The sequence below is a fragment of the Meriones unguiculatus genome, chromosome 9 (genome assembly GCF_030254825.1).
Source record: "Meriones unguiculatus strain TT.TT164.6M chromosome 9, Bangor_MerUng_6.1, whole genome shotgun sequence".
NCBI classification, from domain to species: domain Eukaryota; kingdom Metazoa; phylum Chordata; class Mammalia; order Rodentia; family Muridae; genus Meriones; species Meriones unguiculatus.
The window spans coordinates 117,875,228-117,900,780 of NC_083357.1; the positions used below are offsets into that span (position 1 = coordinate 117,875,228).

The following is a 25,553-nucleotide window of genomic DNA, read 5'->3' on the forward strand; positions in this document are numbered from 1 at the left end:
CTTCATCAGGAATTCAGAAATCATTCTAAACTACCCCAAATCCAAAACTACAACCACAGCCTTCCACAGGCCGTGCCACAACTGTGCAAAGACTGGTGGTGAGGAGGGCGGAAGGGAAGTTCCCCTGTGGGCCCAGGAGGGGGTGGTGTGCTCTCTCCCGGCTGCCCGTGAACACCCCCCCATCCCCCGTGCCGCTCACGGGAGGCCGAGATGGCTCTCACTCTCTCCAGCGCGCCCTGCAGGGTTGGCCTCTCACGTGAGGAATCCGCCTTAACCCTCACACGCAAGCAACCAGGGTGCTTTCGGGCCTCTCCTCGGGCGGTCGGGTAAGCAGTGTATCGGGACCCTGTTCTGCTCAGCAGCGCCTCGCCACTCACACGGGCTTGCGAGCTGCGCTCCTCTGTGACCAGCCTGGCCATCATCTTCTGAATGAAGAAGCGCGCTGTTCCCTGACGGAGCACACGCGCGCGTACACACACACACACACACACACACACACACACACACACACACACGCCTCTAGACGCACAGTTCTCCTCAGTGAGGCTTCTGCCGTACCTAGGAAATGAAGACAGGTGGCCTTGCTGAGGCCCTGGCCCACACTCTAACTGACAGTTAACACCGTCCCTGGGACAGATCAGCAAGAAAGCCCGGCGTAAGCCGGCTCTCCACTGACAGAGCAGACAGTGCCAGAGTCAGCTGGGGCCGCCACTACTGCCAGGACATGCGCCAAGGCCAGCGCTCAAACTGCTTCAGCTTTGGAGCCGTTTTCCCAAACAAACCAGCGCTTGTCCATTCATCCCCGGCCAGAACCGGGACGCTGGTGTTCTTTGTCCTTACACTAGCACAGAAACGGTTTCAGGAGGGATGAGCAAACGTCCTCTAAGGTTTAGTCAACTCGGCAGCTGTTGACTACCTAGGTCCTTCGACTGCAAGAGAGGATAATTGATGGACAGTGTGTTGGCTTTTTTGTTTTCTTCCTTGAGCAATTTTCTTTCATGTCTACAGATACAGCTTTTCAGTTTTGGCTAGAAAACAAAGTTACTCCTTACTACCTAAAGCAAGCACTTGGGGCCTTCGCCTTCCTGTGAGCAGACAGCGGCGGCCCTGGTCACCGGGAGCAACACTGACCCTGAGCTCCTCTGAGACCTTGAAGCTTCCTGTCTGTCACCTAGCAGTGGGCTGAAGACAGCAGCACCTGCTCTCCTTCCCTCCGGGGGAAGCGCCCAGGCCTGCTCTGGGCGTCATGGGTGGTCCCGCCCGGCAGCCCTGGTCTCCGGGACCCCGACTCAGGCTTCTCAGCAGCGTGCACAGGCTCGGCCACAGGCCGTGTGTCAAACTCTGCTGCTCCCAGCAGACAGCACATTACCTGCCTTAAAAACAGCAAACCCGGCCTGGAGGGTACCTCGGGGGAGACCACGCGCCCAGCAGCTGGGCTGTGAAAAAACGTGTGATTCCAAATGTGAAATTATCTTCTAAGCCGTAAGAGGCGCGGTTACCCTGAGTCACCCAGGGTGCACATATGCACACCAAGCCTACACGTGTGCATCGTAACATGAAAAATTCATCCCACCGAGAACACAACCACACCGAGGCACAACCACACAACTTGTCTCCTGTTTAACAGCCCCTTCCCCCTAGAGCACTAGAGACTCGGCTCAGGGCTGTTCATGCTGAGGGTGTGCTACCCTACCCACTCCGGGTCAGCACACTCTGCAGGCAGGGAGCGCCTGCCCTTCACACATGCCCTGTGATCGCACCATACACCACACACGCTGTGTGATCATACTACCCTCACACATGCCGTGTGATCGCACTACACACCACACATGCCATGTGATCTGTGATCGCACCATACACCACACATGCCGTGTGACCACACTACCCTCACACATGCCGTGTGATTGCACTACCCTTTACACATACTATATGACCACACTACACACCACACACGCCATGTGACCACACGACCCTTCACAAATGCCGTGTGATCATGCTGCAGGCCACACATGACAGGTTTGTGCGCAGCACACTGGCCTGCACACTTGGCCCTCGCTCTCTCAACTTGGAGACAGGGTCTCACCACACCGTCCAGGGTGGCTTTGAAACCATTCTGTGTGTTAGCTGGTGCCCGAATATGGATCCTCCGTCTTCTGTTTCCCTGGCAGCGGGGAATACAGAGGCCTGTGCCATGAATATTAATCAGACAGTCAATCGATATATAGGAAAGTGTGTACAATCAAATCTATACCATGGGCACTCGGGAGGCAGAGGCAGGAGGATCTCTGTTAGTTCAAGGCCAGCCTGGTCTACAAAGCAAGTCCAGGACATCCAGGGCAGCACAGAGAAACCCTGTCTCGAAAACCCAGAAACCGAAAGGACCTGAGCTGTGACACTAGGCAGGTCCTGCACAGGCGCAGGGAGGGACCTGAGCTGTGACAATGGCCAGCACAGGTGCAGGGAGGGACCTGAGCTGTGACACTCACAAGCACAGGCACACAGAGGGACCTGAGCTGTGACACTGGCCAGCACAGGCGCAGGGAGGGACGAGGTGGCGCTCACCTGGAAGTCATCATAGGGGAAGAGGAGCATTTCCCGCAGACAGTCGTTCAGGATCTGGGTCTTCTTCTGAACGATGACATTCTCGTAGTCTAGGGGCTCAATCAGCTTCGGCTTTGCCTGGAAGACAGGGAGTTGGGTCACGGAGCATGCTCTGTTTGTGGTGACAGACTTGCCTGTAACCCAGCCTGAACCCCGAATGCGGCCCAGGCCGGGGGGGAGGGGGGACTCCCATCAGCCACCGTGGCTTCTGAGAAAAGCGCCCTCCTCAGAGACCATTTTACACATCTAGACCATAATATTTCCCAACTTCCCTACAACCGCACTGACTTCACTGTTGAGAGGAAAGAGTGAGGAAATTTGAAAGGGAGGCCTGCCCCGGTCCCCTGCCCCGGCAGAGTGACGCCCACTCATCCATTTAGGCAGCAGAGAGGCCGGCGCTGTGGGTCACACTTCCGCACCGCTGGCCAGCCCCCCCATCCAAACCTCACCCACTGCCCACCCTACTGGAGAAGCAGCCCCACCGCGGGCACCGCAACCCCACCCGGCCTAATCCACAAACCCCCCAACGTCCTGAGCAGCTCCTGTTCCTACGAAACACCGTGTCCTCACAGGTACAGACCAATTACAGAATCGCGCCTCACACCTTGGGAGCGACCTCTCAGGTGGAGACCTTGACCCCGCCATGCTCTGAGGACGAAGTGCAACACAGACCATGAGCTTTCTAGCCGCTTCATCGTCAGCTCCTCGCTAACCCCCAGCACAGCTGTGGGCATGCTCCGTGCTGCAGGCAGACGGGTTCAAGTAACTGTGAACCACAGTGGCCAAGGCTACCACAGACACACACACACATACACACAGATGTGTGTGCTACAGAAAGCAACTAAAACTGTGTGTGTATGTATGCATGTGTGTATGTGTATGTATGTGCATATGTATGTATATGTATGTGTGTTTATGTGTGTATGTACGTGTATGTATGTGTGTATATATGTGTGTATATGCATGTGTGTATATGATTGTGTGTATATGTATGTGTATATGTCTATGTATGTCTATATGTATATGTATATGCATGTGTGTATGTGTATGCATGTATGTGTGTATATATGTGTATGTGTATATACATGATTGTGTGCATATGTATGTGTGTATGTGCATATGTATGTATGTGTATTTGCATGTGTGTATACATGTGTCTGTATGCACATATGTATGTTGTAAGAGTGACTGAATCCAGGGCCAGCACGATGGCTCAGCAGAAGACACTTTTTGTCAAGCCTGATGACCTGAGTTCAGTCCCCAACCCACATGGCAGAAGGAAAGAACCAAGTCTTGGAAGTTGTTCTCCAACCTCACATATGTGCTGTGGCGCAAGCAAGCACGCACACATGTACACACAGAGAGGGAGGCAAAACAAATGAAAATTTTCACAAAGACCTAACTGAATCCATCATTATCAAGTTACTACAGAACTGTTTTTGAGCTATTAATAAAGACCTGACCTCAGGGAACACTACATAGACAGAAGTAGCCCTTTATACCCAGAAAATGCATGAAGGCGCCCGACATGTGTCCCTCCCACGGGAATGTAACTGAGGCCACTCTGGGCCCCAGGACGCCTCCTCAAGACAATGGACTACATTTCCCAGGCTCCCTCTGGCTGGGTGTGGCAGCTCCATGTCCTCTCCCAGGGAGGCCATGCACAAAGGATCAGCAGTGGCCTGCAGTAACTGAGGACATGGGGACCTGAGGCGCCCTGCAGCCCGCCACCCGTCAGTGAGACAGGGCATTTAGCCTGGGGTTCTGGGGCTGTCTGAGCAGCCAGACACCTCGGCCTAAAGCGGACAAAGCTTATTTTTAATTTCAATTACCTGACCGAAACAGACTTGACAAAGATATTTTTACATTCTAAGAAAAGGTTCAGAACCCATAATTACGGGACAGAGGCTAGAAAGCATGTGAAGTCAAAACCCTGGAGCTTTGTATCATAAAAGTCTAGGTAGTTTTTAGTTTGGAATAACAAAAATTTAGGAAATTTATACAAAATTTAAAACTCAAAACAATTTCCACAAAGTAATTGTTTTTAAAAGAAGAACTGCCACAAGAAAAACACTGTCCAAATGGCTCTAAATCTACTTAAAATTTTATTTATTTTTTAATTTCTTTGTTGTGCTGCACATAGCATCCAGTCAATAAACACCGGCTGGCAAAATGAATAGATGTCATAATTAATAACATTTGCCTTAGAAGCCATTTCCACAAGCCTAACAAAACCTAAACACAAACAATTTTCTAAAATTCCATTGCCAAGAGTGCAAATGACCAACAACCCAGAATGGAATCAAGCCCCCTCCCAGCTTACAAGGTGTGGGACACACAGCCATCACCGCCAGCCCGGCTCAAGGCTCCACAGGGCCCCGGGGAGGTGGAGTCCTTCACGACAAGGACACGGTGCAGGCCGCAGCAGAGGAGCTGACGGGCCCCTGGGAAAGGGTTTTCCGGGGAGCCATGTCCGGCTTGAGGGCTCTGGTTCGCCTTGCCCTTACAATACAGTAGCCGGGGCTTCCAGGGAAAGACCCCGGGGTGTCTACACCTTCCAGGGACGCTGGCCCCCATGAGGAGCCAAGGAAGCCCTGTGGGTGGTTCTCTGTCACGCGACCCTCTCTCCCGTCCCTCGTGCCACACTCTCTAAGCAGACCTGACTCTTGGCCACAGGCAGTGGTGGGACCTTCTAAGTTTCCTCTCCATGAGAACACTGCTTCCAGGACCTGTGCTCCTATGAACAGAAACCAGCAAAGCTTGTAAACAGTGAGAAAATAAACATTGTAGACTTTGCCAGTCTCGGGGCTTGAGTCAGAACTCGTAAGTGCTGCTGTTGTTCAAAAGCAGCTCGGGACAAACGCGCGCAGCACAGATGAGAGATTTTGTAAGAAGCAGGCGATGGCCAGATTCGGACATGGTTTACTGAAGGAAAATACAGAGTTTTCTTAACCACACTGCTAGGTAAATGATAATGACAACAATTTATTAAATAGTTCCTGATGCTTCCATGTTCACATTTTGTGTGTTTCCTACCTGCCCAACACAGACGCTTTACTGACAACCACTAAAGGCAGTTATCTCTCAGCCATGTGGTAAGACCTGAGCTGCCTAAAAAGGTGTAATTCTTCCTGATGTCATGGCCACTTCGCCGAGCGAGACCTAGCTAGGCCACTGAACACGTTTTATGAGTCAGGTGGCCAGCCTCCCTGAGCTCTTCTGGGAGGCATTAGGCGGCCGAGGCTACACTGAGGACAGAAAGAGTGCCGAGCTTTTATCTGCCAAGGTGAGACACTCAAGAGGCTTCACTCACATATAACCCCACACACGCTGACAACTGAGCCAACCAGGAGTCAGGCTAATGGCGTGGATCCCCAGCAAGCCTGGCCCAGGACTCAGGCCTCCGCCCGGCCTCAGCCTCTTCTCTGTTTCAGGCTGCGCTTCCATACAACGCGCTCTGGGGGATTCAGCTGTAAGGGATAATTAGGATTTATTTTCAAAGTCTGAAGAACATTCACTTCCAAACCGCGGAACACTGGAGGCAAACCTGGGCACGCCATGGCAGCCAGTGTCTCTACTGGTCAGTGCTTGCTGAAGGCCCGGCCTGCCAACGAGGCGGGGCTAGAGCCAGGCGGGAAGCAAGTCTCTGTGCTCTTCAGCTGAGGCAGCGTCCTCTGTGGCTGGAGGTGAGGCCTCCCCTGTGGCTGGAGGTGAGGCCCCCTCTGTGGCTGGAGAGGCACACTCAGAAAAGGAGGGGCTGGGCCACATGTCTCCAGGGCACCAGCTGCCCCCGCTTGGCTGGCACTGTGCCCCTCCGGCTGCCAGGCAGAGCACGGCCCTCCTGGAGCTGCCCTTCGGGGCCTCCCCAGCGGCAAGGAAGAGACGAGCTGTGCGCCCCATCTGATTCTCAAACCGCGAGGGCCTGCTCTCCCGGAAGGCTCCGTTCTGCACAGGGACACACGCACTTCAGTCCACGCTGAAGGCCACAGAGAGTGCTGAGGGGACACGGAGGGACAGAGCCTGGGGACCACTGCGGGTAGGCCAGGTGAACTCACACCAGGCGAGCCTGGCGGCACTTGGTGTTGAACACACTTCTTGCCGCTGGCAATTGCACAGCGCGTCTTTCTCCTTTGCGTGAATACTTCATACACACTCAACTACAGCGATGTCTTCACGAGTGTTTCCTCCACGCCCACAAACACAGGAAATAGCACACGGCGTCAGAAGCATGCCGCAAGACAGAAAGACAAAAGACCCAACAGAGCAAGAATAATAGAGACGGCACTGACCCTAGGGACGGGGCCCAGGGCGAACGTAAGGACATGCTCACATGGTCACTGAGCTGTGCTGAGGCCGCTCCTGCCCTGGACTGAGGGCAGTGGGGGTGGGGCTGACTGCTCACACACGCTCACGCTAGAGTCCCTCCACCAGGGCTGCAGGGGCTGCTCAGGAGAGCAGAGTGGGCACTCGGCTGGCTGTGTGGCACACACCAGGGCACGGCGGAGGTAACTGCTTCGGGGGTCGGGCAAGCCCACTCCCGACAGCTTCCTCACTGAGAAAAACGCCGTGGCCAAGGAGTCTCACAGGAACGGCCTGGCATGGGGCCACGGGTCAGAACGGCTAGAGAAAGTGCTCCCCAGCTCCAGGCCCTTGAGCACAGGTTAGCCCCGGGAAGTCGAGGGTACTGAGCCCAGCAGGTGCTATGTGGAAGCACCCCGCTGTGTTCATAGATGCAGGGAGGGTGAGGGCTGTGCTCTGCCCCTACAGGGCTGGGCCTGCGCCTGCCCTGCCTTAGCGCACACCTCCTCGGATCACATGTGTGCGAACTGGGTTCCAGACGGGAAGGTAACCAAAGCAGGGTGTCTGCTCAGTGCCAGGAAAATGGGTGCCTCTGGGAGCCGGCCAGCCTGGAGAGGTCACCCCCAAAGCACTTCAACTGTGGCGCAGCACGAGGTCTGCAGGCCATGGGAAGCTCAAAAAGAACAGACTACCCCACATAGGCTTCCTGTGGACTCTTCAGACATTTCCTCTGCCCAACCCCGGATACACACACACACACACACACACACACACACACACACACACACCAGACCCTGAATGCCTCAGTCACTGGATGCTCACAGGAGACCCTGACTGCCACTTGTTAAAACAGCAGCGGAAGAGGCGGCTCCTGGTAGGCTCTATTTGGAGACACGAGAAACTCATCATTTCTGCTCATGAAGAATTTAGGACTTTTCTGGATTTCTCTCCATGGGGACAGAAGCTCTGTAACAGCTGAGATGAAGATTCATGGAACCTAGTCTGTTTTCCAAGACGCCTGCTGGGGGTGGGGACAGGGAAGGCTGGCCTTCTGAGCCAGGTGCTGGCTAGGCCTCGAGAGCCTTCCCTGTCTGTGCACGTGCACAGCTTCCCGAAACGTTGATCTGAGGAGTCCGTGTTTTCCTAGCATTGCCGTGAGCATGGAGAATTGACAGTCTTCCTTCCTGGTGTGAATCAGACATTTACTGACCCTGCCTGTGGGCACCACGCCAGACCTGGAGGGCACAGAGGTGGAGACACAGCCTCTGCCCCAAAGAGCTCATGGCCAGAGAGACAGGCTGCATCTGTGAGGAGCAGCAGATGATAACAATGGCCATGACCCTGGATGGGGTTTCTGACCCTAGAGAAGACCTGGTCCCAGGGAGGCTGCTTTATCTTCCTGCATGCTAGAACATCCGTTTGCCGCATCTCCAAGCCAGCTGAGGTTAAGGGTGGGCTCCAGGGCGCGTGCTTATAGGTGCAACGGCTTTGGGGCAACCTAGAGCTTAGAAAATTGGAGACGTTTTGAGTTAAAAATACAAGCTGTGGACCCGAGGCCTGGCACCATGCAGCCCGGGCAGAGGAGGCCTGAGATGACCCCTAGTCCAACGATACAGGGCACGGGAGGCATACTCCTGAAATGACCCCAGACACCCAGAGGCTGTGGGTGTCTAAGATGAGCAAGTAAGGGGTGGGGAGGTGGAAGAGAAAGCAGGAGGAGGTGTGTACAGCGAAGAGGCCGCGCTCGGCACTAGAGGGTCCTGAGGACCAGCCTGATGGGTGTAGTTGGCCAGGCCACCCAAGGCCACGGTGAGTCCTGGCCCGGCTGCCACCAAGGGCTAGGTCTGGGTCCTTGGCCCTGCGGCAGCAGCTCAGTCACCACCGAAGGCCAGGTGGATGTCCAGGTCTGGGCTGCCGCCTGGGGTCATTTTGATGTCTAAGGGCTGTGCAGAGCTGGCCCCACCCCTCGCCTGGGTATTGTGGGAGAGCAGACCCCAAAAGCGTGAGAGCAGGAGAGCTGGTCCTGCCCTTGCCAGCTGTCGTGCTCAGGACAGCCAGCCAGAAAGCACAATAGAGCTTCCCTTGAGTCGGGAGAGCTGGCCCTGAACCTTGCCTCAATAGTACAGCAGAGCTGACTCTGACGGCAGGGCCCAGGTGAGAGCGTAAACGTGGGCGAGCCGGCCCAGAACTGGTCTGCCGTGTGGTGGAATGGGAGAAGGAGAGATGTCTTCCCTATCTTCCATCTTGTACTCCCTCCACCTATGTCAGGAGAGCTGGCCCCACCCTGCAACACTCAGGAGAATAGGCTCTGCGCCTCATCTGGACAACACAGGAGAGCTGGTGCGGGCACAGGCGAGCTGCCCCCAAGAGCATGAGAGCTGGCTCTGCCCCTTGCTGGCTGTGGTGAGCTAGCTGAGGCAGTGCTCGCGAGCTGGTCCTGGAGTGTGGCTGAGATGGCCGGTGACCGGTTCAGATGCAGGGCTTTGAGCTGGCCCACCCCAACGTCTACCCCATCTGTGAGATCAAGTGAAAGGTCTGCTCCTGCAGATCCAAAGCTGCAGGGCCTCCATGACACAGGCAACAACAGGATGTCCAAGCAGAGTCCCAGGGAGTCAGACACTGAAGGTGGCCAGAGGCCTCCCGCCAGACCAGTGACTCACTGCAATGCACATCTGCAAGTGAAGACGCGTAGACAAAAGGGTATGTGTGACACTGTGACACACCACAGCTTCCACGAGACCTTTTTCTTCTTTTTATGGGGGGGTTACCAGGGTGGAGGGCAGGTAGAAGGGACAGGAGATGGGTGGGACTGGGGTGCTGATGGGAAATTCACAAAGATTCAACGAAGAGTTAAACCAAGCAAAACAAAACCAGCGGGTGAACAGGGACGGCTGGTGCCAACCCCGGCCTCCCGGGGTCACAGGGGGGTAACCAGCTCCACCAGCTTTACTCCAGTTCTCCTCAGCCTGAGTACAAGAGGCAGCCAGTGTGTGGACTGGGGTGTGTGTGTGTGTGTTTGTGTGTGTGTGTGTGTGTGTGTGTGTCAGGAGACCTGGGGGAGGCACACCTGTGACCGGGAATCCAGTGGGAGGGGCCTTCTGAGAAGCCTGTGAAGCCTGGCTTAAGGAGTAAGACACAGCTACGTCTTCCCGGCCCAGCATGCTCTGAAGGAGCCATGGGCTGACGGGGGCCAAGGGCGGTTGAACCTGGGTGCTCAGCTCCAGTCAACAGCACATGGGCAAACTGAGGCCGCTGAGAAGAGGGCTGCAAGGCGGAGGGCTCTGAGGAGCCACAGGGTGGAGAGGCGGGGGCTGAAAGACACACACCGCCCGTCAGCGAGTAACAGACGTGTTCCTCCTCCACGGCCCACGACACTGAGACCAGGAGACTAGGCATCTAACACACCTTTAACCCTCAGCAAGGCTGAGGCTGGAGTTTCAGATCCGCCCGGACCACAGTGAGGCCTTGTTGCAAAACAAAACCTCACTCCTCTGAGCTCACGAGAAACAATCCACCATCACTCAGTACCTCGGTCTTCTCTAGAGCTCACCACGGGCCGTCTCGGTCACCAAGCTATGGCTTGAGGCCCCCTGGGGACCACTTTAGGAAAAGGTTTGGAACGGTCACAACAGGTGTGAACCGCGGTGGCCTGAACGAGTGTCCCCATGGACTGCAGTGTCTGAGTGGTGGCTCCTGGCTGCTGGCATTCTGAGTGAGAGCGGGAGGTGTGACTTTGCTGCAGGAAGTGTGTCTCTGGGGTGGTTTTGGGTTTGCAGAGCCTGCTGCCACACCCAGGGTGCCTTCTCTCATCATGATGTGCTCTCCCGGCTCCGCCTGCCACGCCTCCGCCACCATGGTGGACTCCGCAGTCTGGAGTTCTGGTCCCGGCGGCCTTTCCTCTGTAAGGTGCCTCAGGGGATGTGCTTTGCTCAGCCGTGTAAAAGTGTAGACAAGCTGTGCAAACACTGGGACTTGGGAGATGCCCATCCTAGCCCCCCTGTTACGGACGGCCCAGAAGAAGGGAAGGAAGAGACTGTCCTGGTCCCTAAGGGGAGTGTCCGAAGCCAGGCCCTCAGACCCCACAAGACAGCGCTGATTTCAATCTCTACGCCGTGGTAACACAGGAGCAAATGAAAGCTGACCTACACGTGGATGCGAAAGAGCCGGGACCTGGGCGTTAAAGCTGGGAGCGAGGATCTGAAGATCGCAGCCCAGAGCACGGGCGAACTAGCTCTCAGCCGCGCACACTTCTCACACCGCAGTGCCGTGCCCCCTTCACGGCAGACTAACACCAGCAATGACACACCCGTGAGCCTGAGTTTCCTAAAGAACCAAGAACATATCCAATCCCCACCCCAGGACACTTTCAAAACCACTCAAAGACTAGAGCTCGCCACTAGACGGCAATTTTATGGTCAAGTATCTCCGTATCAGGAAAAACTGGCCATTTTAAAGCCAGTGTGATGACAGATGAAGAGCAGAGGTTTTAGGTATGTCGCTCTTATAAGAAACCATGGCTTTTCACAATTATTAATCTACAGACTGGACATGGCAGCACACACCTTCAATCCCAGCACTCAGGAGGCAGAGGCAGGTGGATCTCTGTGAGTTCAAGGCCAGCCTCAGCTACAAAGAGTTCCAAAACAGCCAAGGCTACACAGAGAAACTCTGTCTTGAAAGAACAAAACACAAAACTCTTAATCTACTTAAGAAATCAGAACTGAAGACTGCAGAAAACTGTGTAACCAGCAGCATGTGGAGAACGGGGAAGAGAAATGCCAGCCTGGAAGCCAAAGTCGCAGCCATACTAACGCCAATGACCTAAAGCCACCTAACTGCTCCTATTTAGACCGTGGAGCTCGGCGGAGATGCTGCTGAGAATACTAAGGAAGGGAGGAGGACCAGACGGAACTTAGGGAGCTCGCTCTGCCGCAGGCTGTGCGTCCTGTAAGGACTGAAGGCTGGCTGGGCCTGTTCCTGCAAACAGCGCTTGCAGCGCTCCCTTCCCTGACACAGGCAGACTGAGGCGGGGACGCTGGGACACCCAGCATGCTCTCCTCCTGCCTGCCATCGGTAGCCTGTGCCATAGGCTCTTTCAGACAGTCTTTTCCTTCTTTAACATCACGGCCTAAACACTCAGACAATTCAGCTCAGACAAGAGCTATTTCTGAAAATCTTGAAGCAAGGAGGTCAAGTAATTATGCAGGAAGGCCGGAAAGCCAGCTCAGTCTGGTTTCAGATCTCCCCTGAAGCATAGGGCTGAAGGGCGCGAGTCCACCACGTCAGACCCGATGCAGGCTTCTAGGTGAACTGGCCTCAGACCAGCCAGAGTGCAGCATGGACTGCCAAGAGCGGGGTTTGCACTCCACTCCCAGCACATCAAGCACTCCTGGAGGTGATGTGGGGGCTCACTGGAGTGAGCAAGCTCTCCCGATGGCCCGGCTAGCACGCTGCCAACGTCTGCTCCGCAGACTCACCTCAGCAAGCACCTCCCAAGAATCCCTAGCACTACTGCTACCAGACACGTGGCTCACTCACCTTTAACAGTCCCTCCCTGGGCCAGAGCCGTGACCCCGCTGCTCAAGTACAGGGCACAAGACAAGGACACACACGAAGGAAGACAAGGAATGACAACTGCAAGCCGTCATCTCACCTCCAGACATGCAGTAGCAAGAGCACACGAATACACACACACACACACACACACACACACACACACACACTAAATGTAATAAAAACTTGTAAGTAAATCAATATCCCTCTGTACAAAGTGACTCTTTTCTCGCTGCCACAGGATCCATGAAGGGCTGTACACGCTGTCTTGTAGAGAGCTGTGGCCCATCACGCGGGCTCTCGGCGCCATGAGCAGCCTGCACACTCAGCTTCGCTGCACTCTCACCAGGGGAAAGCCAGAGGCCTCCCAGCTCCAAGCCCACGTGTCACATGATGGAAGCATGAACCCGATGCCTCCCTCCTCTGCTCTGGGCGAAGTGTCCCTCCTCCGAGCGTGCGGACAGGACAGAGCACGAGCTTCGGCCACAGGCAGGACCCACGTGAAGATCATCAGGCAGCTCACTCTGCAGTGTGCACCTGGGGACGCAGATGCACACCGAAGTCGGAGGCGCTGTGTCTCACTTGTACACAAGCGAGCACAACGGAAGTGCACTTTGCGACAGACACCTAGGCTTCCACTGACATCATTTGTTTTCTTCCCACAGATTCACAAACACATCACCTCATCCAGTGACTCAGCCCCCTCCATGGTAAATTCCTATTTTGAGGCTAAATGTGTAAATTTATGGACAAGTAATATTTTGTGGTGTTCAGTGAGGTGCCTACCAGCTGCATATAACCACTGAGTGTTCAAAATGTGGCTACTCAGGGCTGAGGAGATGGCCGGGGCAGCAAAGAGTCTGTCTTGCAGCCGTGAGGACCTGAGTCCAGTCCCTAGAACCCCGGAAGAGGATGGGGAGGAGAGGAAGGGAGGAGGGGGGAGGAGGGGGGAGAAGGAAGGAAAGAAGGGGAGGAGGGAGAGAAAGAGAGAAAGAGACAGGAAGGAAGGAAGGAAGGAAGGAAGGAAGGAAGGAAGGAAGGAAGGAAGGAAGGAAGGAAGGAAGCAAGCAAGCAAGCAAGCAAGCAAGCAAGCAAGCAAAGAAGGAAGCAGAGCCAAGGATGGTGGCAGATCTACAACCCCAGGGCCATGGACACAGGAGGGTCCTTTGGGCTTTACTGGCCAGCCAGCCTACCCTACCAGCAAGCGCCAGGCCAGTGAAGGGCCCTGCCTCAAGAAACAAGGTACAATAACACCTAAGGCTACTCCCTAGCCTGGGAGTAGCATACAAAATACGCCAGGGAATGGGTAGACACACACATGCACACATAATGTGACTATGCTGAATTCAGATGCGCAAGGATAGAGACTAAGAGTTAACGTCAGTCTGACCAAATGAAAGTAAAACTACCTTGATATTCTTACAAAGCTTAGTGATACTTTAGAAATTCTTGGTTAAAATAGCAACCACACCTGTTTCATGCTGCCTTACTTTGGCTACCAGAAAGTTTAAAGTATGTACTAATTATGTACTGTTTCTGCTGTTTTTAAGATTTGATGTCAAAAAGAAAAAGTTTATGTTGGGGAATATTTTTGTGCCCTGTGTACTCCAACCTGACTTCTGTCCCCAGAGACCTGGCTACCATCTCCACGTGGCCCTGTCATTATTACTCTGATTATTATGAAGCATCTCATGCTTTACTTTGTGAAAAATGGCTCTTCACCACTTCTGATTGGTTAATAAAGAGCTGAACAGCCAATAGCTGGGCAGGAGAGGACTTGTGGGGCCCAGAGAGAGAGAGAAAGGGAAGGAGAGGGAGAGGGAGGGATAAAGGAGAGGGAGAAAGGAAGGGAGGGGGAGGGAGAGAAAGGAAAAGGGAGGGAAGGGGAGGGAGAGCCAGTCTCAGGTTGGGACCTGAGAGTGACCATAGCACAGGGATGAAGAGGAAGAGCACAGTCGGGTTAGAAAATAGCTCAGTGCCCAGCTATAGTGCCTGAAGCTTTATAATAAAAATAACAGGTCTCCATGCCATTATTCAGGAGCTAGGGCAGGCATAGGAAAAAAACAAAAACAAAAACAAAAAAAAAAAAACCTTAATTTTACAAGTCTACTTTCTGAAACTTTGTTTTTGGTGTTTTAAACCACCGCAACAGCGGTCAGAGCTGCCCCGTGGGGTAGAGCAGGAGGGTGGAGCACTGTGACTCCGAGAAGCTCTTCCGCACTGTTTCTGCCCTGGCAACAGCCATCTCTGCCCCTGTCTCTCAGATCCCAGCAAGCCCCGACTGCATCACGATGTGTGCAAGGCAGCGTGGGACAGTCATGCTCAGCACACTCTAACACTCAACACGGCCACGAGTCTCAGCAGTGGTGACAGAAGGAGGAGTCCGCACTGACACACAGGAGGGAGTGTCACCTGAGTGTGTCCTTCTGAACCCAGGTCCAGCCTCAGGTACGCTAGCTAAACTACCAGTTCAGACTCGAACGACCAACATCAACAGCACAGCGGGCGCCACCCTGAACTCTCGCTGCTCCCTCCAGCTTCATCCCTTCCCTCTTTTCATGGCTACAACAGAGCTGGGTGTTAGCAGCTAGCCTCTAAGGGTGGACGAGAAGGAGCAGGAGAAGGACCCTTGTGCAGTGACACCAACGTATTTTGACACAGTATTTTGGAAGTTACCACAGTCAAGTTCAAGGCCAGCCTCCTGCGACTAGGAGGTGGAGTGCCAGCCTGCAGGCGCCCGTAAACAGTGAGGGCCCTGCAGGCCTCCTCAGCCTCACACCTTTCTAGGAAAGATGGGGAAGTAGCTGTATCAAGTTACAGGGCATTTCAAACTTCTAGAAGAGTAAACAGCCAAAACGCAAGCCTCCTCGGTTCTAAAGTTACCTGCAGTCTGTTGGTTGGCTCTGTCGGGTTTCTATCAGCTCCTACCCACTGCCCCAGATTCTGCTGCGCTTCTGTGTGCTTCCACACCTGCCTCAGTCACTGTCCACGATGAGATGTCACGCCAGCCTTCCACGTGTGAGACCTGTGCTGGCTCAAGGGGACACCAGCTCGAATCATCTATCTGAAGGATGGAACCTCACTTGAGAAAATTCCCCCAAAAATCCAGCTGGAGGGCATTTTCTTAATGTGTGACCGATGGGGAGGCCCCGCCCATGGTGGGTGGCGCCATCCCTGGAAAGGTGGTCCAGGGTTCTAGAGAAAGCTGAGCAAGCCAGGGAGCAAGCCAGCAAGCAGTGCCCTCCGTGGCCTCTGCAACAGCTCCTGCCCCCAGGTTCCACGTTGCTTGAGCTCCTGTCCTGGTTCCCTCGATGACGAACAGTGATGTGGACTTGTAAGCTAAATAAACTCTTCCCTCCCCAACCTCCTTTTGGTCATGGAGTTTCATCACAGCGATAGTAAGCCTGCCTTGCACAGTCCCCCAAACCCCAGAACTGAACGCTGTCACATAAACTAAGCTCAAGGCTTGCAGTTACCTCCCCAGGATTGCAGCCGTGGCCCTGGTCACTGGGCTGTTCTAAGAGGCGTGTAAACACTGCAGGCTCCTTGGTGCCCATTCCACCACGAGGGGAGAACGCGCTCAGGGCTGTCCCGGCTCACGCTGTAAACGTGGAAAGCCACGTCTATGCACGCTCAGAGCCTGCCATTTCTTCGTGCTTTCCTAGGAGACTTATTTGTGTGCACACACGCACGAATACGATGTGGGGGGGGCACAGGGGAGGTGTCAGATTCCCGAGAGCTAGAGTTACAGGCACTTTCGAGCCAGCGATGTTGGCCCGGGTAAGCGCTGGGTAAGATCAGCAGGCACACCCGGCCACCGAGCCATCTCCAGCAGCATTTTCAAGTTTTTAATAAGGACTTTATTTTTCTTTTATTTTATTTTTGGCTATCTTGTCTACCTTTCCCTTCCCAATGGTAGGCTTAAGTGAGTATCTTTATCTCTGTCAATGAGAGAAGGAGGCACAGACAGACAGAGGACGTGAGCAGGAGCCCTCGGGAAGCCTGGCCAGGATGCCACCACCTTGGCTCCTCTTGGGACCTTGCTCCCCACAGGGGCACGAGGGCGGCTACCTCACGGCTTAGGGATGGATGAGTCCCCCAGAAACATGGAAACGCCAAACAATGTCTGTGAGAGTGTGAGCCTGCTGCGTGTGAAGCTCAGCTCTTCCCTAGCCCAGCATCTTCCACAAAACTCTCCAACTAAGAGCAGTGATCCAGGCCCTGCCGCCTCACAGAAGCAGCCCAACACGGAGCTCCCCTGAGTGACCCGAGCACTGCCAAATTCCTCTCTGGGAACACCACACCCTTTTCCTCTGGAGGGCTGAAAAGAACAGTTGGGAGCAGTCCCTGCCAGAACCTCGTCTGCATCTGCGAGGCAGGGTGGCGTCCAGTGTGAGCACACAGCAGGCACACACCAAGAACACCCTGAGTGCTCCCGGGCATCGCCCAGAGCCGCCACCGCCAGCGGCTGGCGGGAAGCCGGGTGGCTGGGGGCTCTCAGCCTCTGCTCTCTGTTCCTGAGCAGACAAGCCCCTCTGGCCACTGAGGTTTCATGACATGAAGGCACACGCTCTTCTTCAAACTAACGACTTTCCAGCCAGGGGTGTGGCCTACATCTGAAACGCAGCACTCAGAGGGAAGCTGAGGCTCTGATGTCAACACCCTACCTAAAAACAAAAGCACCAACCATGGCCTTCCTAACCCTAGAAACAGTCAGCGCTCAGGGAAGCCTGAAACACCAGGCCGGGGTTAGAGGGCACAGCACTAGAGCACAGGGCCGCGTGAACCGCCGACCGGTTTACGGGGAGGCAGGTCCGCAGACGGCGCTAACTCTGTGTATGCACACACATACACATACATGCTACCAGCACCTTCACCGTGGCTTTGGTTCCAACTGCAAAGGACTAGTAACAAATGGAATACCTACCCAATTAAAGGAGACACTAAACAGGAATATTACACAACCGGTAACAATGAGGCAGAGGTGGGCGGGAGGCATGCAAGCCTAAGGCCTTAATGCCCCCACCCCGCCTGCTAAAGGCAGGTGTGGTTGCGTGTTCTGACGGTGTTCTGCTGGTGAGGTGGAGACAGGAATTTAGGCTCCCATCTTCACACCTATGGGATGAGACCTACGCTTGATGTCCGATAAACACGCACACACGCACGCGCGCATGCTGGCAGAAATCCCTATGTGATTCTGGACGTGCTCTGGGAGGAAACACTGCAGAATCCTTTACAGATGGACTTTCCAGCGCAGGCGGATGTCACGCCGTGCTGCTGTGGCCCAGGCCACACCAGGGAGCGGCAGAGTGGCCTGGCTTCCTCCCCGGGCCACCTGCAGGGCTGCGGGGCGCTCAGCGTAGAGCGGCTGGGGCCTGATTCAGAGGCTCTGAACTGGACCCCACCGCAGGGGTGGGGGCATCATCTACATCCTTCGTTACCCACAGGCTGTCCCTAAACTGTGTACTTACACAACTAAATGTTACTTCCTGAGTGAACCATGTTCCCCACAGCTAAGCATCTCCCATAGTTCACTCAGATTCCTGGCTCACGGATCTCGCGCAGGCTCAGGGACTTCTGGTGCCAGACTACCTTGGGCACCCGGCACACTGATGTTGGGGCTACACGCTTTAGTGTCCCCGAGAAACGAGCTGCTCCCCAAATCCCGCCAGGCTCTCGCGTGCTGCGGCAGAGGGCTCTGCCCGGGTGAGGCCCGCCTAAGCGCCCCGGCTTCCATCTGATACGCTTATCTTGTTCACCTTCGTGGAAGCGAGACTCCCGCAGATAAGAAAGGCATCTGGCTGCATCAGTTTCCTTTCCTCTCCACACCCCCTCTGCAGGTGCACAGAACAGCCCACAGGCCCAGAAGTTTCCGTGCCCCGAGACGCATTTCCCCATGGCCAGCCGTGGCCGGCCCAGCCTTTTCTTTCACAATTCCCTGCGGAGCTGTCTGGAGTGAGACTGAGCTAAACAAACAACTTCAGCTTTAGCAGAGGAAAAAAAAAATAAACATTTTTGAGCACTTTGAAAAACTCACTTTTATTTAAAAAAAAAAAAAAAATCAGACCATCACTGCAAGTTGCCCAGTCCTGTGGATAACTATTTTACACATCTGGAGAAACTGGACCACACGGCAGCCCCAGCTGCCACTGCCCGCTCCCCACTGCCCACTGCCCACTCTGGGAGACATGCAGGGGGCTCACTCCCTGGATGATGAGCAACCAGGCTGAAGAAAGGATCCGAGACAACAGACAACTGTTTCTAAACACTGTGTGCAGGAAACAGGAGGCGCACTGCGTGAGAAACGTGAACGGGGCGGGGGGGCAGCCTATTGCACCGGTCCTCGATGAGGCCGAGCGGGGCGATGGTGAAGGCAGGGGTGAACGGCCCTCTCCCTCGGCACACAGGAGCGACGCTGTGGAAGCCTGCACCCTGACAGCTGCTCCCAGTGCAGAGACTTAGGAGCAAGCCGACAGGACTGCAGCGGAGCAACTGAACCCTGTGCTGATAGAAAGGCGACACAGAGGGACAGGCACTAGCCCCACAATCCCTCTAACAGATCGGGTGAAAGGCTCAATTGTCCCCTCCCGGGCACACTGGCGGCTTCTGCAGCTTGCTTAAAAAACTAAGTGCCTTTATTGTGCTAAAGAAATTCCAGGCGAGCGCGGCCCACTCACTGCTACCTAACAGCACGCGCACTTTTCACACCACTCCGCTCCCTCACACTTGACTTCTTCAAACTGCTCTGGATCTGGCTGAGGCTGACCTCAGCTTCCCAGTCCCCTGCTCTCTGACTTTGTTCAAAGGAAGCTCTCCCAGGAAGACAAACACGGGGGAGAGGATGCCAGCAAGTCCAGGCGTCCTCAGCACCCGGGACAGAAACAGATAATGCAGAAAGGGATGAATTCTGCAGAGGCTTCCCCTCCGCTCCCAGGTTAGGGCCCGAACATCCCCGCTGGGCTGGCCTCCTCGCACAAATAGTTTTGTGCAAAGTTCCTCCTAAGCCCTGTGCGGCCCCAGGGAGGAGGCTGGAAGAGGCTGTAGGTGGGTTTACTGGGGAGGGCTCCCTAGTGACAGGCGAGCAAGCCAGAAAGTCAGCGAGGCAGCTGACACACTCACGCCCAGAGCGGGCACAGGCTCTTAGCACACTCGCGGCTCTTACCTCCACTGGGCTCTCCGAGTTCTCCTGAGCCGCATCCTTGTACTGCAGCGGCGAATCTATGACCAGCTCCTTCCTGTCGCTCCTCCCGCTAGTCCTGCCCTTCTCGGCCTGCATCCTCCAGCGGAGTGCCGCGCAGTCCCGCTGGCCAGGGAAGGGGAAGGGAGCCCGCAGCAGGGACAGCCCGCAGCAGGGACGGGACAGCTGCTGTACCGCTGGCCAGGAAAGGGGAAGGAAGCTGGTTCCCAGGCTCCAGGGCTCAGGCTCACTGGCTGGCCGCAGAGACGCAGAGCCGGAGGGGCGGGAAGGCCGGCCTCCAGGGTGTTCCTACAGCACGGATGGGAGGCTCCTGCTCACTGGCCAGAGGAAAACAAGCCCCGCAGAACAATACACAGCGTACTGGCCCTGTGGCCACTGTGTCCATTCCACACGGCGAATCAGGTGCCCACACTTGCAGAGGTGAGGAGTGTGCCCCACACAGCACAGGGTTGAGAAGGGGGCTGCAGCCTCAGTGAGGCTCCTGCAATTCTGAAGCCCAGCCAGGCGGCCCAGCAGCTGCAAAAGTCGCACTCTGAGAATGCTTTCGTGTGTGTTGTGGCTGAGCACCAAATACTTGGCTCCTGATCAAAGCAGGACCAAAGAGCCAGCAAGATTGTTCCCAGGAGGTGCGGGCACACAGCAGCACACAAGTGTTGTGTGCTACTGTCCTATGCCAGGACGACACCTTGCTGAGCAGAGCGACGAGCGTTTCCCGTGAGCCTAGCTGTGCACACACCACGCTTGAAGACCAGGAGGTAGCGCGCCCATGCTAACAGCTGAGGACTGTCAGCGTGAAGGCACAGCAGGAATCTCTTCCCCTGGGAAGAACAGGAAGCAGATGGAAGCCAAGACCAAGACACCTGAGGAGGAGAGACACCCCAACAGCCCGGGGAACGTGGCCGGTTCCCACCCCATGTCCTACTTGTGCCAAAAAAATTTTAAAAAGTGTTCTTTCAGAGCCGGCTCTCTCCACTGTTTCCCATACTCATGCTAGGTAACTTTTAAAAAATCAGGTAGCAAAAAAGTAAAACAGGAGCACTGGAGGGATGTGCCCCAAAGGTACAGGGGAGCATGTGCTGAGGGTGTGAACCAGCCTCGTCTTTCCCGGCAGCGCCGAGGGGGTGCCTGCCGCACACTGCCTCCCTTTACATCTGTGACACCAGGACGCTTCTAGTGACCACACAAACGCCGTCAGCCAGGAACAGCATCTGCACACTCAAAGCACAGGATGCCTCGGGGACAGAAGCCCGCAGGAGAAACACAGGTCCAATCCCCTGGCCCCAGCCCATCTCCAGGCACAGCCGCTGGCAGCGCTGACAGAACTCAGGCCTCACTGGCCACTGGTGCCCCAGTGCCCCTCCTCCCCCCAGCACCTGCCACCGTCCTTCAGACTCCAGAATCCTGAGCTCGGGCACCAGCTGTAAGACGACTAGTCACTGAGTCCACTCAAGGATCAGTTAACTTGCCGGGCGTGAGTCCCACACCCATCACTCCACACCTCAGGAGGCTGAGGCTAGCCTCGAAGAAAAAGTGAGCCCCTCGTCAAGAAAAGCAAAGCACAGCTTTCATACGTGCATTTCTGAAGAATTGGGAACGAAGCCCAGTTGGTGCTGTCTAGGTAGCACAAAGCTACAGGGTCAGTCCTCAGCACCACGTAGGCCAGGGGGAGGGTCCAGGCCAGGACCACAGCCCCGGCAGGTAGAGGCGGAAGGGGCAGAACTTCAGGTCCCTTCCCTTCCCCACTCAGATGAAGGTCAAGGCCCACCCGTGCCAAAATCAGATGTGGGGCACTATCCAGGCTTTAGAGTCTGGAGAGGTGGAGGCGCACGCCTTTACTCCCAGCACTCGGAGGCAGAGGCAGGCGGGGCTTTGAGTTTGAGGCCACCTGGTCTACAGAGCGAGTTCCAGGCCAGACAGGACCACACAGGGAAAGTAACTGTGTCTCAACAAAAGAAAAAAAAAAAAAAAGAGGATAGGTTATAGGTTATCTTTCAAAGTAAATTCAGGCACAAAGGACACCGGAGGAGAGGACACCATGGAGGACAGTACACAGGACACACAGAACAGGACACAGAGGACACCATCAGAGAACAGGACACAGAGGACACCATCAAAGGACAAGACACAGAGGACACCATGGGAGGACAGGACACAGGACACACAGGAGGACAGGACATAGAGGACACCATCAGAGGACAGGACACAGAGGACACCATGGGAGGACAGGACACAGGACACACAGGAGGACAGGACACAGAGGACACCATGGGAGGACAGGACACCATCAGATGACAGGACACACAGGAGAACAGAACACAGAGGACACACAGGAGGACAGGACACAGGACACAGAGGACACCATGGGAGGACAGGAAGCAGCTGGTCAAGGTTTCCTTGGAGGAGTGTGTCAGGCCTCTGGATTGCACCCTCAGCAGCATCACTGAGTTCCCACCCTGACCACCTCCGTGGTTCACCCCCCACCCCACCCCTGGGTTAAATCCTTCCAAGAGTGCACATCCAGGATCGCTCATGGGGAGCCAACACTAGAGTTTATAGCAGCGCAACTCAAGACCCAGTGGGCGCTTCCGGAGCCACTGAATGCTGACAGCATTCATTCCATTTGCTGGGAACTCAAAATCAGCGAAACAGAGGAGGGGGCACCCCTGTAATCTCAGACAGAGGCAGGCAGATCTTCCCGAGTCCTGGGCCAGCCTGTTCTACAAAGTGCGTCCAGGACAGCCAAGGCTACACAGAAAATAAAAATCTCTTATTTTTCCCACAGTAATTATGCTTTTATGTTTATATGTATGTGCCCCTATTCCATTTACAAAATTTTCTTTGGAAATTTTGCTGTCTCCCTCTATGTTTTAGTTGATTGGGATTGGGTGGTGATAATACTGATATTTAATTTTATGGCAGATCATCAATAGAGAACTTTATTTCATAACTCAATCTCATGTGGATAGATATTTTATTGTTCTTGGATGGTTTGCTTGAATTAATGGAGCCAATGAAATGCAAAAAACGATATCAATGATGACTACCATTTATTGATACCATTTCTTTTTTTGTCTCAAAAAAGAAAAAAAGAAAGAAAGAGAGAGAGAGAGAGAGAGAGAGAGAAGAAAAGTTACCGGGAATTAAGGGATTTTCCTAGGGCTTTTGCCTCACGGAAGGCTAGCCTTCCGCCTCAGCCCTGCCTTGCTCTTCCTCCCATGAGAATCACTTCTGAGAAGCTGCAGGCCACTGTTCACAGTCAAACCTGCTTCAATGCCCCCCACCCCACCCCCAGCCTCCCAGGTCCTTCTTCCAACATGACCTGCGCCTCCTGTTAACCCTCCACGCGCTCCATCTGCTCCCCAGTACACACTGGCTAAGAGCAGGGCATGCTGCCTGACCAGCCTCAGATACCGAAAGCTCACGAGTGCTGCTAAGCTCAGAACTGACGCTGGTATCGGGACACTCACTGGTCACAGTCAGCTGCAGTGAAATGAAGCGTTCGTAATTCTGCAAACTTCCGGGATGTTTCAGGAAGCCGTGCTGCATATCAAAGTCGAATAACCAGACTTAACACACACTGACAATGGGCGGTGAGCCGGCTTGCTCGGCAAAGGCTTGGGTACCACGCTTGGTGATTTGACTTCAATCCCCAGACTCACAAGTAAAGAAGACAGTTTGATTGTTTTAAACAACATAAATAATGGAATCGGTGGCTCACATCTGTAGCCCGAGGACTTAGCCTGAGGCAGAGGAGCTCCATGAGTCTGGGGCTAGCCTGGGCTAGAGAGCAAGACTTTGTGTCAAAAACAAATAAATAAAAAAGGACAAACCTGGCTTTAGCAATAAGTCTATGTAAACGCTGAAGCTGTACTTGCTACTGCTAATGGTCATATGAGCACCAGGCACACCGGGAACAAACACATCACCTCAACCCAAAGGCCTCTTGGTGTGAAGACAGAATGCTTCAGACACAGATAACTGCATGTGCTCATGTGTGTCACCTCTAACTCGACCTCCTTTCTCTGTCACTGAGGAGAGTTCAGAAGTGCAAGGGGAGCCGGCAGCTAACACATCCCCTTGACATGCTGCCACGCTCGCCCTGCTGGCCAAGGAAAGAAAAGCTGTGAGGAACCGGCGGCACCTCCGAGAGCAGAGCGGCGCAGGTACCAGCAGCAGCCGGGCGGAGGGCGGGCAGCAGGAGGGCCGGCCAGTGCGCCTACGGGGCAGGCCCTTGGAGAGTCAAGCTCAGACGAACCCTAGTGACGATGTCCTGTCACCAGAGAGGAAGCCCACATCGCCGTCTCCTCTCCAAGACAGAAGTGATAGAAACTGGCAAGGTGGCTCAGTGGTAAGGGCAGCTGCTGCCACACCTGCAAAATTCACTTCAATTCCCAGGACCCACACGGCAGGAAAAAGCCAGCTCTCCGCAGCTACCCTCAGACTCATCGTGTGCACCGCGTGTGTGCATGCACACGCACACACAGCCACAGACACACACACAAACACATCCACACAAACACACAAACTCACGCGTGCACACACAGTGTGACTAAAATGTTTACAAAGTGATAAATGAACAAACTAGATTGTGGGCAATGAACGGACTTAGCTTCTTAAGAAATGAAAACCCACAAGACAGCGTGCTCTTTCTCATATGCAGATTAGCACATACATGTACAAGTGTGAATGATGCACATGTGGGAAGAGTATAACGTGAATAAAATGAGAGAAAGGCGAAGCACACAGGGCTGCGCAAGGACTCAGGTGATGGACATGACTGTGACAGTCACGAAGTTCGCAGTGCTTTCACTTGTGACTTTCTCACGGATGCTTTGGTTCTGATGGTGAGTAAGCACAGAAAACACACAGTGCTCCCCGAAGGAGCTCCCGAGCCTCAGTCTCCCCAGACGGCCACAACTGCCCTCTGCACGCCAGGAGGCTCAGCAGCTTGCTCTGACTGTGGCAATATCCATATTCTACCTTAGGGGTGGAAACGTACAAAGCCCAGAAAAATATAGTGTGCCTGGGACTCGGGAAACCCAACTGCACTGTGTCTTCTGACACCCAGCCTCATGAAGCACCCAGCTTCGCACGGGTTACACAAACCCAGCCTCACAGCTTCACATGAGCTAGAATTTTCCAATTTTCCTCTGTTCACCACACACTTAGGGGAAGGCTGACAACTGCAATGTTGGAGAAAAACAAAACAAAACGGAAGCATCTAGCTTTGTGGTGTGATGCTGCAATTCATTTTTTTTTTCTTTCCTAAATTAAAATGCATTCTTCAAGCCAGGCGGGGGTAGTGCTCACTCTAATCCCAGGACTGGGGAGGCAGAGGTAGGCGGTCTGAAGTGGAGGCCAGCCAGGTCTACAATTGGTCCAGGACAGCCAGGCCACACAGGGAAACCCTGCCCCCTCAGGGGTCACTGTCAGATCTCCACTCTCTTCCTTCGTGCCTTGGGTTACTGGTTTGTCGAATTGCCACTTGTGCCTGTTATATTGACCTACGTGTCGCCATGGGCTTTACAGGGAACCAAGACAGCAGAGCACCCTAATTGACAGACAAGACACCCAGCAACTGGCAGGTCACCAAGCTCTAACTATTCCCAGGAGGCACAAAGGAAAAAGGCAAAGGGCATAGGGTCCGAGGGAGAGTCCACCCTGAGGAAATTATGCAAATAGACCGCCGGCTTTTCCCGCTCTGCTGGCCCAATGAGCCTGTCCAGGAATACCTGCTCCACCAGCAGCTGGAAAGTCCCTTTCACAACCCCTCGGGCACACCCTTCCTCAAGACAATATCACAGCGGCCATGATGAGCCCCCACCTTCGTCCTGCTTCCAAGCGAGGCCGGCGTCTCCCCCCTCCACCCCTCCCTCCACCCCCTCCACCTCACCCCCACTGC

The 25,553-nt window shown here is 54.5% G+C and overlaps 1 protein-coding gene across 23 annotated transcripts in view; it reads right to left on the reverse strand.

Moving 5' to 3' along the window:
• Positions 1-25,553, reverse strand: part of Dock9 (dedicator of cytokinesis 9) — a 205,545-nt gene that overhangs the window by 118,963 nt on the left and 61,029 nt on the right. For 17 of the 23 annotated variants that reach the window (XM_060391628.1, XM_021644599.2, XM_060391642.1 and 14 more), the window contains exon 2: positions 2,563-2,679. In XM_060391628.1, coding sequence (XP_060247611.1) covers positions 2,563-2,679 — 117 coding nt within the window. Of the gene's footprint in view, positions 1-2,562; positions 2,680-19,615; positions 19,998-25,553 lie in introns of those variants that run through there. The other 6 variants (XM_060391645.1, XM_060391647.1, XM_060391644.1 and 3 more) reach the window with 4 other exon arrangements.